The 22,279-nt window shown below is 34.7% G+C and overlaps 1 protein-coding gene across 1 annotated transcript; it reads right to left on the reverse strand.

The window, feature by feature from the left end:
- Window positions 1-349: 349 nt before the first annotated feature.
- Window positions 350-14,520, reverse strand: Non3 (Ribosome production factor 2-like protein Non3). The gene is made up of 5 exons (XM_089637151.1): window positions 14,337-14,520; window positions 13,948-14,163; window positions 5,355-5,628; window positions 2,423-2,564; window positions 350-715 (listed from the first exon to the last, which is right to left on the reverse strand). Exons 1-5 carry the CDS (start codon window positions 14,357-14,359, stop codon window positions 417-419), a joined length of 954 nt encoding a protein of 317 aa, XP_089493277.1. The 5' UTR covers window positions 14,360-14,520; the 3' UTR covers window positions 350-416.
- Window positions 14,521-22,279: the final 7,759 nt, after the last annotated feature.

The raw sequence follows: 22,279 nt of genomic DNA on the forward strand, positions 1-22,279 counted from the left end.
TCAAAGAACTAATTTGGTTATCCTCTCTGTCGGGAAAATTTGATAATCTATATAAATATAAATGTTTATTTGTTAAAAATCTTAAATCTCTGAAACTTCTTCACCGATTGCTTTGAAATTATTACACAATGTTGCATTTGAATATGCATGTGTTTTTATATATCTATATTACATAAATATCACCTGTGACAGGTAAAAACACGTTTTTTTTTTTAAACAGTGCCATCTGTTGGACGTGAAAGCAAAACACGCTATTGTTTCTCTATCTGCACAGACAGTGGGGGCCACAGCAACGCGTGGCGGGGTACAGTTAGTGATTATTAGATTTAAAAATAACACTCAAAAAAAATATTGGTAATATAGTAAATTTAATAAATGTGCTGAAAAATAATATAAGTGAACAAGACAAATAATGATTATTCTTCTACAGCCATGGAAGTTTCTTGCGCTTTGTCCGCCCGGGCAGCTTGCTTCTTCTCCTTCCTCTTCAACTTCTTCTCCTCTGGGGTCCTCTTCAATCCCTTCATCTTCCTGGTCTGGAGTTTGGACACGTCCTGCTTGCCAAGATGGATGCGAGCGTGCTGGGAGCCAAAGGAATCCTTGGAGATGTTCTTCTTGGCGACTACGCGGAGTTCCTTTGGCTTGCGGATAGCTTGGCTCATTAGGTCTTCTGAAGCTAGCTTTGTTCTGCGAAGGGTTAAGTCTATTGATGGTCCTGAAATCAAAATGTGACAATAATAAGAAACATTAGTGTATTTATTGACTAGTCAGTGGCTGAGTTGGTATCGCATGTGGTTCCCACCCAGGCATCGTGAGTCAATTCCTTGCCCAGGCTAAGTCCTCCATCACGAAACAAACAACATTTTCCGCTTACTGCGATGATAGATTTTAAAAATATTGTCAGATTTTTCGTGACTCCTGAATGTTTGCATTTCTTTAATAAAATTAATAAAAACCATTACAAAAATTTGTCAGTTTTAACATAATACATAATATACAGGTTTTAACTAGCAAAACTTTAACTAGCTATTCCTTAGCACATTTGGAGTAAAAAATGTTATGGGCACATTGAACATTTTTATAATAAAAAATTTACTATTCATATTTTCACCACATGTCACCAATATTTTCATTCAAGTTTGTACGTACCTACATTGGCGCGCTTTTACAATCACAACGAAATGGCATGGCACTATTCGTCTCATTTTAAACTATTATTATCTATTGTGTATGAAAGAGTGGGGACGCTTTTTGACACACTTGCTAATAACAGCTGTTGAACACGAGAAACAATGCCAATGACAGTGACGGAATGTGGATTTTTTTTCTTTTTAATTGAAAAAAATATGTTACCGGACAGCAAAGTGCACATAACATTTTTTACTCCAAATGTGCTAAGGAATATCTGGTTAAAGTTTTTCGGGTATGTGCCGATACACCCTGTATATTAGTATAACATACCCTAAGATTTTTTTCTTTTTTTTTGTCTTTCTCATTAACCTTTCCTTATCTGTGGTGTGTATTTACTACAAATTGCTTCTAATAACTTTTATAACTCTATAAATATAATAAATTATGTGTTCAGATTTTAGGTATTCCTCCGCTATACATTTATGAACTGAATTAAAAAATAATATATTACATAGTTTTCAAATTCAATTAAAAATCAGAGTTTTTTGTTAAAAATCGGGAACAAATACACCAATACAATCAACCGTGTGATACTAATACGCGAAGAGTGTGCGAGGAAATGACACGCTTAAATTCGCTATGCGGGAACATGAGACATCCACACTTCTGCAGTTGTAGTTTTTGATTTAGACCATCGATACCTACGACCGCACAGCTGTGTTTGTGCCAGCAGCTAGCCAGTTGGCCGCGAACCGTCGTTAGATGTGGACCTCTCGCACGTTTCTTTAGCATCTGCCGATGGTTTTTTCATGTTTTCAGCAATTAAATTACAATTATTATCACTTTTGATATAAAATATAATAAACATAATCGATTAGCTATGAATATTCATATTTTTCCGATATTAAATCGCTTATTTTGAGATGTGTATTGACTACACAGCACCGGAACGCGTGTATTTTTTTAGCACAGTAAGGGAAAGGTTAAATTCTTACACGCTGGATCAGCTTTGGTATAGTTAAGCCGGGTATAAGGTCAGTTTACCCATACGTAAGTCAAGTTTTTCACCTTATGCGCGGCATCATATATCACATTTACAAGTAAGGCAGATAATGTTAAAAAGGAAATGAGAGAGTGAAGCAAGTAGGGTAGAGGACTAACTCCTGAGAACAAGCCAATACCATTAAAGTATACAGCACATGTCATAAATTAATGCTAATGTCATGGATAATTTTTTTTTAAATTTAGTTTTGTGACAAAGAATGTGAATAATTGTTTTCTAATAAGTTACCTATTTCGACCAGTTCCACACGGGGTGTTCTCTGCCCACTCTTCTTGAGGGTAGCTTTGTATGATCGGACGAAAATCTTGGAATCTTGAGTTGCTGTGAAACTTAGGACATGCTCTAATCCTTGTAGTCTGATCACACTAGCCTGAAAAAAAAACATAAGTCATTAGTAACATGAAAATAAATACTATCAGTACACAAAATAATAGGAACCAAAAAGATAAGTATTCATTCTTCAGATATTGGAATCCAAAGAACTAGAAAAAATGTTTTTTAATATGTATACATTTTTATAGAGATTTATCATTTTGGCCAATTAAAGAGTACAGATGAACAAAATGGATTATCCCAATTGAGCCCATCTGCGGAAGGAAGAGTTATTGCAATAATTGTTTTTGTTCAAATTAAGCAATATATTCTCAATTACAGCAGGTAGTACAGGGCGTAGAATGACGGCCGGTAGCGCGCTGGTCAAGTAAAGTTAGCCATTACAAATTTGAAACTGACGGTTTGTGCGGTCAGCGCGCAGCGTTTGCAATATTTGTCATTATTTTATTTAACTTTTTCTAATTGAGTTTATGTCTCAAAACATTTTGGTATTCCATTACTATTAGAGACGACAGAACCGAGCTTAATAATTCTTGGTACCCAATACTTGATGCCTTCACCAAAACTAAACACCGAAACAAAAATAATTTTCACATATTTTATCCCTGAAATATCGCCCATAGTGAATTACTTTACTTCTTGGAGTGCGCAACACATATTGCTTCTACATAAACACACACTTCACCACAATCTGCACATCTGCCCTGATGATGGACACTGAAACGCTGTCCGAAATGTTGGCTAAAGAAGGAGGATTTTACTTGATTTTGTAAAAATTAAAAAAAAAACCAATGGTGCCCCTTCACGATGAGGAACCGATCCTATTAGAAACAAATTGAGCAGTTCAACCAGTGGTGAAAATTACGCCGAGTAGTGAGAATTTAAAATTACTTTTGCATAATACTATAATAATTCATCATATCATTGGATTAAAGTGAAACCACTATCTATATTTCATAGTGAAATCACTATCTATATCATCAGATTATAATGAAACCACTATCTATATATTATAGTGAAATCACTATCTATATCATTGGAATATAGTGACACAACTATCTAAATCATTTTAGAAGGGACTTTGAAAAAAAAACGATGAATGAAAAATGCAAAAAATAAATTCAAATTTCATTGGTGAGTTGTACAGTTATCTACAAATAATAAAATATTTCGTTGTTTTAGGCCCATTGATGCGTAAAGGTCCCTTAAAAACAAATTTTAAATATTCATAGTCATCCATGCCTTTTTGTTTGGGAAATATTTTTCATATTCTTAAAACACCTACATGGTCTTCAGCGATTTGCCGATGTGTGAGGAGCCTCTCTTTTCACCGTTTTTTGTATTAAGATAATTCAGGAAATTTCATTTTGGCAATGACTGCGCCGATTGCTTAAAAATCTTAAAAAAAAAAAACAGCATCGATGCCATTTTTTTTAATATTGGCATTCTTGTACATCAAAAAGTCACGAGCTGCCAACGCCTTTAACATCAATGTATCTTTCTAGTTTTCGAAGATTTTCCACAGAGTAAAAATTTGCACCCATAGACATATGAATATTAGTAGACCTGCCCTAAGTGATTAAAAGCGTATTATTCCCCACTCCCCATACCGGTTCCATTGGAGCCGGCTGTGCTCGCGTATGGCCTCAAGTGAATTTAGAAAACGTGACGTCATCATTCTTGTGCGAACTATGGTCGAGGCATCATCGGTTCATTTTACGAAATAACACGGCAAAATGGTGACTTGTGTTATGAAAACTTGTAAAAATAGATGTGAAAAAGAGAATAAACCCAATTGTCGTATTACATTCCATATATAAGCATTATTTTACTTTATTTTAAGCATATTCACATCGTATAATATGGATCAGTTGTAGAAAAATATACTATCACATCGAGAGATACGTCTGGACGCGAAACACAAAGCTGGTTGGTTGCTGGGAAGTAAATTATGAACATTTATAAAAGTGTCTTAACTAAATACGTAAACGAAATATTCGACTCTGAAAATAGAAGAAATTTATTTTGCCGAATTTGGACTTCGCAAATTTGTTCATAACATGGCGAGTAATTTGCGCTCCCATGTAAAAATGTCTATTCATTCAAAAGCAGATTTTACTTTTAAAAACTAAATGGTGATATTATAATGCGAGATGCCTATATACTGTCAGATTGATTTATTGACGAATCACAGTCAGCATTACCCCCTTCGTTCTTCAACAGTTGATTATACCCCTCATCTTTAATTTCTAGTCTATATATTCATATGTTTGTGTTTGCACCGCATGTTTTTATTTATTTAGGTACAATAACTTACATTTCTTAGTACAATTTAGTAATTTTGGCCTCACTGCGTGGCTTACCCGTGCTGAGGCCTACGCTGCAACGTCATAACGACAACTAATGAGTAATGTAAAAAACTTTGAATGTTCCGCTCATTGACAATTCAACACTAATGTGTGATTAAAAGCGAGGAAACAAAAACTAGGTTAAATAGGTTACGTAGGTATGTTTTATGGTTTTTAAAGGTGGTTTTGAATTGTCATTGTGTTGAGTTATTATGGAACCAATTGAAACCAAGCATTTAGCTACGAAATATGGTTTTATATGACCACGTTTTGAAAAATTATCAATGGGGAAAAAGATTTAGTACAAAAATTACGTGCTCTAAACGATGAATGGGGTAAAATGATACATCCAGGAAAAATCGATGTGATCTAATTTGGCAAGTTTTGTATGAAATTAATTCAGGACTGGAAAAAATATACGACAAATGCGAGAAAATGATAATTCGGGGAATGTTGGACATATATTCAAGAATTATTACCTTTTCCCACTGGAAGAAATCAATAAATATTGACTTAAGCCGGATGAGATCTTGACTCTGTTCCCAGGCGGGTCCGTTGAACACCAGGCAAGGTTTGATGAAGGTGGCAATCTTATCTACTTTGAAGTCTATCAGCTTCTTGAAGCCATCCACCCCTAGCTCAATCATGTCCAGTAATGTGTGGTCAAAGGTCCTTCCCAAGATCAGATTGTGTGGCCTTTTTTTACTGTGGGATGCTACTGAAAATAAGGATGCGTTTTTTTGCCTGGCGAATCTGGAAAAACACAAATAATTAGTCTGTAATCGTAATGAGGATTATTTCACCAAAACAATAATTTCTATGTTCAAACGTAGGGTTGTACAACCACTCAAGCAATGGGGAATTTACAAAATAAATCCATTGAATGATGGAGATTTTAGGGCATTCTCTTCGGCATCGCACATTAAAAAAAATCTTATCTCTAAAATTAATAATGAAACATATAAACTTCTTACTGTGGTTTAAAGCCAATGAATCCACATATATTAAATCGTTCTCATATTAGTAGGTTTTATAATTTAGCCGTTTGCAGAAAATTTTAAATAAATAGATATAAATTCTAAAAAATCGTCTACCTAAATTGAGAACCTGGATGCAAAAACGACCTCAGGGACCGGAGGTCGTTTTTCGGTAAAACGTTTTATTTGAACGATCGATTCATTCTTTACCCACTGTATTAAAATCAGTTCAGTCTGTTGTCTACAGATTGTGCTATAAGCATTTGTTTTGTCCTACTTGGAGAGTCGTTTTTGCATATAAAACGTCAAGTGGGTTGAAATCCTAGATTATATTAACTTACTACTATACCAAATACAAAATGGCGTCCACTGCATCTGACAGCTCTGATTCTTCTCTCGAAAAAATAGGTTTAAAGAAGTCTAGAAATGAAGATAAGTGAAAGGCTTTTTTTTTTTTTATAGTGAATACCTCACAAGAGTCCCAACTGCTCCCGTCTGGAGCCAGTGAGACTATGGCATCCCCAATTGGGGGATGTTGTGAGGCTGAAGGTAAGTGGGGAAGAGAAAGAGGAAGGTGGGGAAGTACCTGGCTATTCAGATCTAGTCACTAAACACGGCTAAAGCCATTTGGAGCAACGTTTCAATTCTGAATGGTGGTCTTACACCAGGGCGATACTGGTAGTATCTTCCACTCTGGAACGTGCCGCAAATATACTATATATTATTTTAATTAATTAATTGTGAAATAACACAAATTAATCAAATAAAATTATTTGCGCACGCCGGGTTCGAACCCGCGACCTTCGGAATGGCAGTCCAATGCGTTACCACTGGACTATGCCGGCCGTCTGCCTTTACACTTGTAAGTTTTTTCGTATAAGTTGCTCACGTAAGCGACTTACGACAAATTTACCAATGTAAACGACACCATAAGTCACTTACTGTAATTTATACCAAGTTACGGGAGTTTTTTTATGTAAGTTTTTGACAGGTCTAATCGCTCACGCGGAAATTTACGGCTCTCTCACAGCTTATGAAAACAGATTGATAAGTTGAGACGCTTACAGTAAGTTTTGACGTCACTGTCTGGATGGTAAAACAGAAATCTGCAACACTGACAGGTCTTTCTGCCGTTGCTCCTCGGGACTTGTTTATTTGTCGCCATGAACAGCTATATGAAATAATACACTGCAATAATCTATGGAGACTAACATAACATTATTTATCATTAACACAATGTCATGTTTAAAAAATGCCTGTGTAAATGTGTGATAATGATTCTAGTATTCGACTTCACGAACTGATGGATCAGCTATCAAACTTCACAACAAATTAATATCTCCAATGAATGCATACAAAAATGCAATACAAGAATACATAGAAAACATTACCTGATGCCAAAAATCGAAGAGTCACCATTATTTTTTCTAACTAACTAACCATCACGCCGTTTCGCCGCAGGGGTAGGCTGAGAGGACGGACCGCCAAACAACTCGGTCTTGGCACACGCTTCTTGCCTCTTTCACATTCATACATCGTCTAATACATAGTCTTCTATTATTCTGACTCTTGACATGGCCCGACTCAAGTATCTGATTCACTTGGTCGTGCCATGTCTTCCTCGGGCGTCCCCAACTTCTGCTACCATTCACATTTACATCGTATATTTTCCTTACACTCCTTTCTTTGCTCATTCGCTCTACATGCCCAAACCATCTAAGCGTCCCTTTCTTGATCTTACTCATTACGCTTACATCAGCCTTGTACTCTTTGCGGATCTCCGCATTTCTCACACGATCGTACATGGTGTTACACACATACGCCTCAGGAATCTCATTAATTTTTCAGTTGGTGAAATAGCATTCCGAAAACGAGAATCATTCTTTTTTAATTAGCAGTCCAATCATTTCCAATATGTATTAGAAGTCAGTTGCTATAATTTGGATTAAATAAGAATTTTTGTTGATCCTCAATTCTTAATTCTGCTGTTAAACGAACGAAAGCCCCATCAGTACTTCTTCTTTGAAGCCAACTCATAATCCAACACACTATGCGGGCCCTTACGTTTTTGTTTGACAAAATTGTGCATATTATCGCAGCGGCAATCCGTTGTGTGCGGAAATGGGCATTAAATGGGGATCCATGATCTAACCGTGAATAAACAAATCCCTGTTGTCAAATATTACTAATTGACAGCTGTCAAAGTCAGCGGCAACGCATTGTTGTCAGGAAGCCATCTTACCAAAAATAGAATTACTGGTCTCTGTGAGAAGTTCGTAAATTAAACTTCTAAACAACTTCCGTGAGCATTATTTACGATAAGTTGGATGCATATCGTCGCATTAATTCGTAGAATGCGTAACTCCCAAATGTAAAATTTTACAGGAGGCACAAAAAACCTCGTAGTGAAAAAAAATGAAAGACGGCTTATTCTTTTTATTTATGTTTCGAACATATAATATATTTAGAAATTTATTTTCAATCATTAAACTATGGTAAGTTAAGGCTTTCTATTTCAAATCGGAGTTACGAAGTTTACGTAAAAACCGAGAATGGAGATTTTACAAAAGATACATACTTTTCTGCGAACAGTTTTATGAACAACCTAGCGGAAAATTTGGGAGATAGGAATTTTACATTTACAAAATAAAACACAACAATGTATGTGTATGTCGAGGCAGTCTATTTAGATGCATTTTAATGATGCGGAAGGTTATCGTTAAAGGAGTGGTAATCCTTTTCTAATGTCTGTTTTAAGTCTTGTAAATGCTGGTACTTTTCCTTCCTTAAGGGATTAAATCTGACTCTCAAGTGAAATCTTCAAACTCTGGAGATCATTACAGATTCGGCGACGGTTTTGTGCTGGGTGAGATCTACACTGACCGGGAGTAGTCGTGTCAGAGATGATCGTTAAGTGACGCTTGGAGTTGATGAAGAAGATTGTAGAAGAATTTGATCTGACATTGTCGATCACCCTTGTTGTCCTGTAGAAATAAAACTGATGTACTTACTAGGGTTTACAAGACCCGGGCAAAGAGTAGCCATGACAGGAAACGTTGTGAAAGAGACTCCTCAGAGTGTGAAGATAGGTGGGAGAGACTTGAAAGTGGAACTGGTGAGCAAACATGTGCTTTAAGCGTAGAAACTCTTCATGCTCAGCATCACTTTGGAGTAAAGTGAACGCTTCATCTTGCCCGGCTGGTCCATCCCGAGGCGAGAAGAAAGGACGTCAATAGATGCGTGCGTTCCTGCGTACAATGCAGGACAATTGACCCTCCACCATCATCCCATGAAGCGGGTAATCTTAATGTTGTGACAACCAGGAGTCGCTTGGCAGTTGATGTTACTCATTTCGGTAGGAAATGTTTACTCACATTTATCGATTGCGGTCCAAGTAGATTTGCCGTGTGGCGGGAAATCGAGTCAGATAATGCAGCTTCGATTATCAGACATTTGGAAGAAGTGTTTCGGGAAAGAGGCCCGCCCAAAGTAGTTCTCATGGACAATGGTACTGCATTTTGTTCCTACAGTGTTACAGATAAGTGTAAGAGATGGAATGTTCGTCAAAGATTTTGCGCGGCATACCGACCAGCTGGAAACGGTATAGTTGAACGACATCATCAAACAATAAAGAGAACTGCAGCCAGAAGCGGAAGCGATCCCCTGCAGGCAGTGTTTCGGTACAATCTTTGGCTGCAAAAAGTCAGGATGATCGAGGTATTGCGCTGTCTAGTATAGTTCACACTTCACACTCGTGGAGACACCCTTCTGCGCAAGTGAATATAGAAGAGGAAGTATTGACTGAGCTCTAAGTGGGCGATCTTCTTGCGGTTGAACCAGTAGATGGGAGATGCACATCGTGCATGGAAGGGTGACAGGACTTACTTCAGTCAACAACATAGTAGATGGCATACCAAGACATGTGCTTGACCCGCGGAAGATACCTGACAGAGAACGGACTGTGTCTGAGGAGAGACGAGATGGAATTGCCGCACGTTCCACCGTAAATATTTTGGGTTTGTTTGAAGAGGACAGTGAAGAACCGGATCCGGATATGCATCAGGAGGAGATCCACTTGCAAAGAGATGGTGACCTTGAAGAAGATATAATCACAGAACAAGGACCTATTAGGTATTTACGAAACCGCAGAGGCACATAAAACAAGAGAGCTACGGCAGAGCGTCACACGGTGCAGAAGACGTCAGTTTAGACTACAGATATAAAACACTATTCGTGACTTCACAATTAAAATTAAGGTTATAAAATGTTCAAAATTGATTAATCAACTTATCTCAGTTAATTTCAGGGTAAAACTATTACACCGTAAATAAATTTCCTCAGTCAAAAACACAACAAGCGTGCACGGCTCACCGGCCAATACTGAATTAAGGAGTTACGAAGTATTCGCGAGTAAAAATGGCACCATAATTTTACGCAGTTTTCTAATTTGTGTTTATCTAAAAGGTTAATTTTTTTTTAAATTTTCGAGTTTTACTAGTCGATGCGGGTCTAATTTTAACACCAGATGGCAATAAAAACGTATTTTCGAAAAATTTGGAGTTACGCAGTCTACGAATTAATGCGACGATATGTAATCGCTCCTGTGAGTAACTTATCAAAAATTTACGAAAGTCATAAATTTTACTTACAAGTGTAAACCCAGCCAAAGAGAAACATCTTAAAGAATAGAAAATGTCGTGGACAATCATATCTACAAAAAAGCGGAAAGAAAATTGGTGCTAAAATGTTTAATTTCGTCTCTAAGCGAAGAAACCCTGAATCAAAAAAGCAAATAAAAGACAACTTATTGAGTCTTTTGAAGTTCATGAAGCCGCAAAATGCAAATTGACTTCAGAATATTTTATCTTTTATCAATATTACTAATAATCCAGAAGTTGTAGAAGACGAGTCTTAAGACACCGATGATTAATATTATAAAACAAATTAAAAAATTACATCTCTTGAATAATTTTATTTTGGTTTTAAAAACTCATGTTTTATTGTTTTAGATACTTTATAATAAATAAAATATTATAAAAACAACAATGTTCGGTAAAGGTTACGAATTCCGCTTCACTCTTAATATGCAATATTTCACTTTCAAATAAATAGATTTAGCTTAATTAATTCAAAACATGATTTATTATGTCGGGGGAGACGGAAATATAGGCACTTTTAATTTTAATTTAGTTTATTAAGTCACTTACGCGATATGTCACACGAGATTTCAAAGAAACAAAATAATGTGACATTTGCCGGAAATACCACAACTTGTTATTTACCTAGCCAGTGCGCGGGTTAGGTACAGTACCTACCTACGAACTAATTCAGTTAAAGAAAATAAAATCTTGAAAATATTAAATTAATATACATATATATAACCTAACCTAACTGTGATTTTCTGTAACAAAAATTTGCCCCTTTAATAACGCCTGCTCGCGTCCCCTTTAGAGTTATAACCCAGTTTTCAAGTAGTTTGTGGGCTACGCTAGGTTTTGTATAGACTGGTTTGTGATTTAATTCTAGTACCTATTTTCCATGTTCTAACCTAACCTAACCTAAACTACCTAAACGGAATACGTTTAATCACATTTTATTCTATTTGTTTGTTATTCGGGTTATTTTATTTAATTATATGTTGATTATTTGTTATAAATAATACATTGACTTACATATTAATATGGATTAATTATACACAATGATATTATTTATTTTATATGGCAATACTAATTTTTTTTTGGTTGGCAGCAGTGTCTATGAAATATTTTGTAGGTATGAATTACGATATTATGAATATAATCCAACTCTTGATATGAACATAGTCGCTTTCGGCGGCGCCGCATACTAATTGACATATCGTGTAAGTGACTTAATAAACAAAATTAAAATTAAAAGTGCGTATTTTTCCGTCTCCCCCGACATAATAAATCATGTTTTGAATTAATAAAGCTAAATCCATTTATTTGAAAGTGAAATATTGCGTATGAGTGAAGCGGAATAGGAGAAAATTAATCAATGTTCTTATTATTTAATCACTTAAAATAAGAAAAACGATGAACTTCTAGTTATTTTATCCATATAAATAAGGATAAAAACAGTTTTATGCAAGAACGACCACTATATCATACCTAATTTTTTTAATTTAAAAAACAAAGGGTTAATATTTTTTGTACAAAACATTAAAAATATTACAGAAGAAAGATGTGTTCATTGTAAGATAAAATACTGTTAAACAAAAGTACTACAGTTGATGAATTATATTAGTTGAAAATGTTTAAACGCGAATATCTCAAAACACGATTTTTGCAATGAGGTTGTTTTTGCATCCAGGTACTCAATTTAGGCGGCCATTGCTCAAGATTTCGAGCAATGAGACCTAAATATGTGTAGCCACCGTTTAACTGGATAATTACAATGACCAATTGGCAATTATTTGAATGATGCTTTCATTTTAACTGTATTAGAATCGATCTATCGGCTATAAAGGACTCACAGTGCAGATCAGTCAGTACAAGTTATGGTGAATTACATAAAATAATTGGCTCCTTAAGCCAATGTTTCGGACAGCGTTACAGTGTCCATCGTCATGGCAGAATTTTATTAATCATTGATTGACTAAACGGTAAATATTCGGAATCGCTGGACAAGGGTTATATGAATTATTTATATATAAAACCTTCTGATTTACCTTAATTTACTATAAAAGGAATCTGACTGCATTTGGGATATTTTTAATTTTAGCATTTTAATATTTAATTACGTAAATCGAAGATTCATTTGTATGGGATGTATGGGATGACAGCTGGAATGGTTTCTGTTGATAAAATTTTCTTTTGTTTGTATTCCTGATACGAGTAGCTAGAATTTGAATCATTTCAGAATGCAAATTCTAGTTAGGTACTGTTTTGGCCAAACTCGAAAAATAAAATATTTTTATGTTACTTAAAAAACTTATATTTAGTTATTATTATAATTATTGTTTCATTTAACCTAAACTATAGTAACCTAACCTATAATAATCAAACCTAAACTAAACTAACCTATATCCTAACCTAACCCAAAATAATCCAACCTAACCTAACCTATAATAATCCAACCTAAACTAACCTAACCTATGTCCTAATAATAATCCAACCTAACCTATAATAATCCAACCTAACCTAACCTAAAATAATCCAACCTAACCTAACCTATAATAATCCAACCTAACCTAACCTATAATAATCCAACCTAACCTAACCTATAATAATCCAACCTAACCTAACCTATAATAATCCAACCTAAACTAACCTAACCTCTGTCCTAATAATAATCCAACCTAACCTATAATAATCCAACCTAACCTAACCTATAATAATCCAACCTAACTTAACCTATAAATGTTGGGGAACCTTTAATAACGCCTGCTCGCGTCCCCTTTAGAGTTATATCCCAGTTTTCAAGTAGTTTGTGGGCTACGCTAGGTTTGTATAGACTGGTTTGTGATTTCATTCTACCTAATCCAACCTAACCTAACCTATATCCTAATAATAATCCAACCTAACCTATAATAATCGAACCTAACCTACAATATTCTAACTTAACCTATAATAATCCAACCTAACCTATATCCTAATAATAATCATACCTAACCTATAATAATCCAACCTTACCTATAATATCCAATCTATCCTAACCTAAATCCTAATAATAAACCAACCTAACCTAAAGTTATCCAACCTAACCTATAATAACATCACCTTTTTTAATTTTTCTATTTTATAAAACATACCTAAATATGTTTATTTTATTTTTCGAGTTTGGCTAAAATAGTACCTACCTAGTATTTGCACATGGTAACAAATATAGCCACTCGTATCAGGAATACAAACAAAAGAAAATTTTATCAACAGAAACCATTCCAGCTGTCATCCCATACAACGAGAGTGAATTTTCGATTTACGTAATTAAAAATTAAAATGCTAAAATTAAAAATATCCCAAATGCAGTCAGATTCCTTTTATAGTAAATTAAGGTAAATCAGAAAGTTTTATATATAAATATTTCATATAACCCTTGTCCAGCGATTCCGAATAATTACCGACTAAACACTTACTTTTCTAATAAGGAAGCATCTTCGAAAGGAGTTATATCATTTTTCCGCTTAAACATGCATGCATTGGGTTTCTTCAAGGTGTAGAGATCTTTTAAGATTCCCATCGTCATTTCAGAACTCTTCCGGCCTTGTACCAAAAAGCATTGTTTGGCATCTTCTATAAACTTAGGTTCCAAATTGAGAAGGGCTTTCTTTCCTTTACGAGTGGACGCTTTCCTGAAAACGAGAAAGATGGAATTGATAGATGAAAGTAATAACACTATAATGACAATTTTAGTCATTGGGAGGAGTAAGAAGTGAAATCAACCCAGGAAGGGCTTTAAAATGTCATCAAAATAACAAGTTCACATGTTTGCAACCGCCGAAACGTAGAAAACACGCCAACTTACCTGATTCTTTGCATGAACACCATTTTTTATATATTTTGAAACCAGTAGTTATTATAAATACAATATTATTTCGTATTATCTACGAAACAATAAAAATAGCGTGTGTTAAAGCCAAGTAACCTAAAAAGTTGACAGGACTCAAAACTACACGTGAAGAAGAAGACAACTTAACCAGAGATAATGTAAAACCAAGTTTATCATAGATAGAATGTAAATTGAAATTCTTAATGCAAGTGTTGCTAGTATGTACAATCATTTTCTTTAGTTTTCAGTTCGGAACTATATTGAAATATCGCATTATTGAAATTTATCTTTTTGTCATTCCAATTTCATTTAAAATCAGAGCTAATAAGTTGTTTTCAACTGAAATAATGATTCCTCGGCTGTAATATAGAGATCATAGTAGATAAAATTTTGTAATCAGTAGTGAATTGTAGAAAAAGTCGGGAACGAAAACATAGAGCGATCAAGTGAAAAAAATCGTTTTCAATTCTTAGCAATAATATTATGTAATTCCACCTTAGCCAGTTTTCAGATGAACTAAAATTCACAATCTCAAAACTCCAAACCATTCATAACATGTTCTCAAAAGACCCTCCGCACAGTGTCCTCAAAGATGATCCTCATAAGCCATTAGGCATTTATTTTTTTCGGGTCTCTTGTGTGGAGTTGATGTTAAAAAGTATTTAATAAATCCATATTAAAATTTGGCTTATTTCGGTAAAATTATGTTGTATTATAAATACATTGTATTATTCCATTTAGCTTTGATGAACAGAGTCGGAGCTTTTTTGGTATGTGGAGGGGATAGAAATGGGGAAGAGGAACGTGGGTAAGTACCTGGCTATTCACATATGGTCACCAAATAGGCTAAAGCCATTTCAAGCAACGCTTCGATTCTGAATAGTGGTCTTTAACGACATTCACCAAGACAATGCGAGAGTATTTACCACCATGTGCGACTCTTTTATAAAAACATTTATCCTCAATACTTTTCCCTGTCTTGACGTTGTCTTGATAGTCTGCTAAATGAGACTTTCAAATTAAAAATTGAATGTCTTCAATGTCATATGTGCAAGGGGCTAATAAATAATCTCGATTCTACATCACTAATGCAAAAGTAACACTGCAAATATTCCTGGGTTTTTCCCTTTTATTCCGAATGTCTTAATGTAATACTTAGTACAATAATTAAAATGTAACCAACACACTGATTGCAAAGCAAATGATAGTCTTGTAAATTCAAATCTCCCAGTGGAAAATGGGCTTCTAGCTACTCGTACGTCACGACTTTCTAGCCAATCACGTTTTTTACAAACCTTGGGTAGGTACCTACATTAACAGCTTTTTTTTCAAATTTTTAACATAAAAAATGAATGGAAGAAAAGAGAAGTACTTATTTTAATATTGAAATCATTAGGTTTATGGTAAGTTTGGGTACATGTTATTATAAATAATGTTATTTTTCATGGATATGAAGGTTACATATCTTACATACAAACAATCAGCCCTGAGCCAAACGGTGGCTTCCGCTAGTAAACACCAAGGGTGCTGTGTTAGGTTTTAGGTATTTTCAACGCCTTGAATCGTTAGCGCCTTGGCAAGTCCGTGCCCGGAGCGGATTACTACCATTGTGCCTATACACCACATAGCTGGCCCTGCGTACAGAAGCCCACGAGATAAAAAAGTCCTGAATAATAAATAATATTAGCATAACAATTGGTCCTGCCTCAATCTAAGATGGCCAGTAAAATGAGGTGTAATTGTGAAGAGTTGAACGGGTCCAGTTCAATGGCAGTATGCGTGAGATCGTCAGGGTTATTTGTGAACCTACATGACCAACAAAGCGTGCGTACTGCTTGGCCAAATTTATAACATCCGCCCTGGTGGGTGACATCAAAATTTACATCAAAGGAATTGACGAAATCAAAATGTCAGCCATACCTTATAATCTGCAGGATGCAGCAACACTATGATCGTATGTTCTAACACGTTGCTCGCTAAAATGAGAACTCAAAACTGCAAAAGTAGGAAGTGGAAGATGATCGTAAGATGTGTTGGACAGGACGAGATGGAAAAAATACTCTGGCTACTCTCAGATTATATTTGGGTTGAGTTCGCTTACGTTTTTTGGTCGATAATGTGATTTATTTTTTCATTTGGTTGGTTCCCGTCATGAAGCTAAAAATCCCTGGACAGAACTATTCGAGAACAATTTGATGAGGGGAAAATGTATGAAAAATGCAAAAACCTACTTAAATTTTTTATTGACATCATTCCTGGTCCATCAAATACACCAAAAGCCGTTTTAACGCATTAACAACACAAAAATAAACATTAATAGTTAATTATGCACCACTTTGCATACAAATCATTTCAATAGTTTGGCTGGGAAGCAATTTCACCTCACCCTAGATTTGCCTTGAATGTTATTCAAGTTAAATCGCACTATCCCATTGTGTATTATATTTAGATAAGACATGAAGCGAAAAAATAAGTTCTGTTTTTTTTACCTCCAACTGTCCTCCAACTCTCCCAACGATCTAACTAAAACTACCGAATTATTGCTTTATGCACTGTCCACTGTTCACTGTCCAGTTATTTATTTTTTTATTTTTTTTAAACTTCCGATTTAGTTGTCCGGGTTAAATCTTCCCCAAAGGAAAAACTTAACCCTTCCACTCACTTTTCCACAAATGATCATCTAGTCAATCAACATTATGTAAGTGCATTATATAAGCAAAATAAATACAAAACAATACAAGAACAACATGTCAAATCACCAGAGATCAAATGGGAAAATAATTCACCGTCTCCAGATATTTTCATATCAGAGGGTTCGGCTCGGTAGAACTTCTAACAGGGCCTATAAATCCTACTGATCCCTCAACATAAATATTTAAAAAATCTTTTGTTATCCTACATGTATTCAAAATGACCGACTTTTGCATCTTTATATATAATTTTTTTGATAGATCTAATACGCCTAAATTTTTAATTAGAGAGCTAGGTATAATGCCAGTAGCCGAAATAACGAATGGTAATATTTTTATAGTCTGAGAATGCCAAATTCTTTTTATTTCATTTCCTAAATCTGTGTATTTTCTTATTTTTTCACTAACAGATTTTTGAATATTACAGGAATTTGGAATAGCGACATCAATGATATAAGTTATTTTTTTAATTTTGTCATGTAAAACTATATCGGGTCTATTATGACTAATCGCTCGGTCTGTTAGTATAGTTTTGTATATAGTTTTATAGTTTTTTTTTTTTTTTTTTTTGTCCACTGTTCACTGTCCAGGGCTTTTAGGTTCGTGGTCCCCGTAACGTCAATCTGGAGTACGTTTTAGCTTTTGGGCAAATTGTGATCAGCTGAGAAGCATAACAACATTGCCCTTATACTTGGTAGCCGATCAAAAGCGAACACGAACGAGAATCGGCGTAATGTGGACCGTTCAAGAATGACAATAATTAAAAATGGCTATCATAATGCCAATGACATCGTGACGAGAGCTTGACACACTCCAACCTTCAGACCGGCGCGAGGAGGCCATCTTGGTCGTCAATGTAGGCAATCACACGGGGAGGTTTCGTTAGAATCTCAGATTTAATCCCAATAGTTAAGATAATTGTCTATGTAAAGATCATATTTTATTAATATATTGTATTACGCAGCTATTTAAATCACAAAACTGCTTTATCATTGCTCAAAGTGTACTTTAGAGATCACTGCAAGATACCACACACATACGTATAACAAGTAGCTAATGTGGTTTTGTTAGATTACAACCTACAGTATGATCATAGACAATGGAAGCAGAGAGATGTGCCATGCACCATTATTAGAAAAAAATCAGCAGAATGGATGATACTGAGAGTATCATCCACTATATACCCTGGTGTAAGTCCACCATTCAGAATTCAAACTGCTTGAAATGGCTTTGGCGGTGTTTGGTTATCCAGGTACTTTCCCACCGTCCTCTTCCCATCTCCTTACCCTCCCCACTACCTTCAGCATCACAACATACTCCAATTGGGGATGTAGTCTGATATACATAGTCTCACTGGCTCCAGACGGTTAGGAGCAGTTGGGAAACAAATTTAAACAACAAAAAAACGAGCCGAATCGAACCAAAACGAGCCAAACCGAATCAAGTCGAACCGAACAAAAGTGTTGCCATAATCGTTCACCCATGCAAACTGTAAATCGCTCACCCATTGCAAATCGCATCTACTGTCTCTACTTCTACTGTCCACCTAAACACCAGGGTAACTTTCATGGTCCGCTTTGAGGGCCCGTGCAGTTTGAACGTACCTCGCCAATAGTCGAAAGACGCTTCGCTTCCATATTACCTTTATTTCTAGCATCTATTAGTGCGATCTACGTTTGCGACCACATTGAAATCGTAGCTTCAATGAATCGCTTGTCACAATGACCAATGTGGTTAGTCCTATCATATTTCTTTCATCACCACTTATGATATTTGATAACGAAGTGACAACACGTCTTCCCACACAGTCTTCCCGCAAATTATTCAATAGAACCCAACAACTGGGCCAAAATAATGTCAAAGGATAGAACAATTATATTATTATTAAAATGATTATGAGAAGAATTTACCATATTTTGGTATTTATCTTTTTTAATTTTTTAATTGTTTGTCCCATACCTACTCGTTCGTGTATCATTCATTAGATTGAAAATTCAAAGTTTGTACTTTTTAGTGCCAGAAGTGTAGTTTGAATGGTATAAGAAGTCGGGAACGCTCGAGAAATGCCGGATACACCTCAGCAAGTGATAAATAAATATCACGAGGGTTTACAAAATTCCCCAGTCACCCCATCACAATTAATGGGCAACAAACTCAGATCAATAACATTAGTTCATCAGTTCATTACATGCACCCTGTTGTGAACACAAACAGCCGGGGATCTCTCTTCATCGGAAGACGTGGGCTCACTAAATCGCATCCAGTGCAGTTATTATGCACAAATTGGACCACAAGGATTCTGAATATGTGAAAGTGGATAAACTTTAATAAAAACTACTAAACTATGCAGCTTATCATGGAAGAATGTGTCCTCTACCAGTTTACAGAAAATTCAAGTATGTATTTCACATGGAATACAAAAGATTACGGTTTAATTTCTCTTATTTACCCGTATTTATAATATAATTTACAGGTAAATCATTATTTGTTGTATTGAGAAACGCATTGCACTGGACTAGGTAAATCTATAGCTCTGTTGGTGCGTGTATACTAAGAAGAGAGTCCCGGTGTGGTTTTTGTGAGTATTTTGTAAACAAATTTCCAGTTTTATTCCGAAGTTGACTGCAATAGATTTTTTTAAACTACCCCTATCCCCCTTTCCCACCCCTTACAGCAGAATTTTGATACTTCTTGGTGAAGTTTTGTACACTTGACGTTCAAAATAAGAGAAAAATTACCTTCTACTTGTCTACATCTGATTTCTAATGTAAAGCCCGTGTAACGCCGGGGACTTCAGTTCGTTTATAATAATTATTGAAACCCTTGTCCCAGAACCAGTCCACCTTGATTCGAAACGATCATGGACAATATACGATAAGGGTGGTACGATCGTATCGTGTAAATAAATTATTAAATAGTGTTTAAAAATCATCATGTTTTATAGTGCATCAATAAATGTTTAAAATAAAAGTGAAGAAAATAATTAAATAATACACATTGTATAAAGACTGTAAAAGTTTAGATTCAAGTTGGTACTAGTAAAAAAATGTCTTTAACTGGGCTCCGAAAGAACCGATAATGTTGAATTTTCACATGAAATTGCGGTCTTGAAAAATTTAGATTATTTCGGATATATTATTCTTTAATTGACTGTTAACTCCTGAATATAATGAGAATTCTATGAAAGTGATGTTTTTTAATAACATTTTTTTTATGTTTGTGTAGATAAATATAAATCAACCTTTATTTGCTCTAACAATGAATTCAAAATCTCATTTTTTGTTGTCATTCTCTGAGAATTAATATATATTTTATTGTATAAATGAGATTTAATGTGAGGTAACAGTATTATTGGAGATTCCCTAAATAAAAGGAATGTGTTTTCAAAATTACGCCTTTTCTTAATCTTTCGACGTTTGGAGTAAAAACATGTTTTTTTCTATTGGTGCCCTTTTTTACTCATTTAAAGTACGCTCTAGCGTGTTTAAATTGCACTTTATGGAACGCGCGTTTTTTAAAGTTACCATGGCAACATCAACAAATCAACAAAATGTGAAGTCTATAATGTCAACTTTTAACTATAAATCCAACTATTAATCTTATGTGACAGATTGCAAATTAATGTTTGTGTTTTTCATTTCCATGACAACAAGATATTGTGATGTCACATCACGAATTCATTAATAGTTCTTATTTCCAAATTTTTAATAATAATATCAATATTTATGTTTTCAAAGTGTACCAATAAAAAAAAATAGCGTAAAGTATTCGTGGATAACTGGTCTTTAAAACACTTGCTTTATTTCGAGCACTCGGCTACGCCGTTGTGCTCGAAAAATCGCGCGTATTTTAAAGACCTGTTTATCCACTTATACTTTAATATACTATTTTTATTTTCAACTTTTTTCATGTGAAATTAAATTATTCTAATTTATAAATATCTAATATTTCAAATACAAAAATCTAAAGGGTAATTTTATCTTTTTTCTTAAATTAGTATTTGTTTTTAGGACATCTTCAAAAAGAAGAAATATATAGCACATTTCAAATACCTTGGATATATACCGAAACCCGATGAGACATTAATTTCATGTTTATACTACAGACAAACAACCCCCTTTGGCTGTGTAAACAGTGTATATATCTTACCATGAACTACTTATGTCTGATTACGTCAGTTTATATATTAGTAATGTTTTCATATGGACGGTCGTTTATCAATTGAATAAAATTTTCACCACGCTTTTCAGTAAGACTGATAGTATCAGAACCCATTGCTTTGATATCGAAATTTTAGTTAGGTATGGATTACCTATTTTTAATGTATTTTTTAAATTCATTTATAATATTGTTTGATACAGATAGTGGCATTTCAAAACAGTCGATAGGTATATCGTAGGTAAATCACGGGATAGTATGATAGTATGTAAAAAAAATTAGGTCACATTTGCCGAGTGGATTGAAACGTTGTCCCGGTAAGACAGATCTTGGGTTCAATTCCCTGTTGCCACCGTTACGTTTTATTTTTATTATTTTAATTTTTAGTAGAGTTAGAGATAGCTAAAGTAAAAATTACATGAATTTTCAAGTTGAATTCATGATACTCAACCTCTCTCCTTTGGAAGTCCGTCGGGAAAGAAATGACCTCATTTGCTTCTTCAAAATTATAAATGGTACTCGTATTATTGATTCACCTACTCTACTGCAACTCATTCCCTTCAATATCCCCTCGCACAGACTCAGAAATAATGAACTGCTCTTCCTCAACCATCATTCGACAAATTTTGGATATTATTCACCATTGTCCAGAATGTGTAGACTGGTCAACTCAAGTCAAAACCATAACTTGTAGTCCGTACCCACGTTACCCACGGTGTAGTCTTGACTTGATTCGACTTGTCACTTTATTTTCTTATATTATATCTGCCTTATGTCTTTGCTTTCATGTACCTTTGTCTAATCCTGTATTTTTCATTTTATTGTTTTCGTGTTATTATTTTGAAATTTGGACCATGTCCGTTAATAAATAAATAAATAAATATTGTTTCGGCCAAGATTTGAACACTGAACTTTATCTTGTCTGTACATTGCATTTTATTGAATGTTATTTATTTATTTATTTAATATCAACGGTATAAATATACCATAAACAATGATAACATGTCACAGTTAAAAACGTAGAAATATTTTAAAAAAAGAATTACAAATATATGTGGCATTTGATTGTGA

This window comes from Hesperophylax consimilis, chromosome 11 (assembly GCF_061612785.1).
Source record: "Hesperophylax consimilis isolate HC1 chromosome 11, BYU_Hcon_1.0, whole genome shotgun sequence".
Lineage (NCBI taxonomy): Eukaryota > Metazoa > Arthropoda > Insecta > Trichoptera > Limnephilidae > Hesperophylax > Hesperophylax consimilis.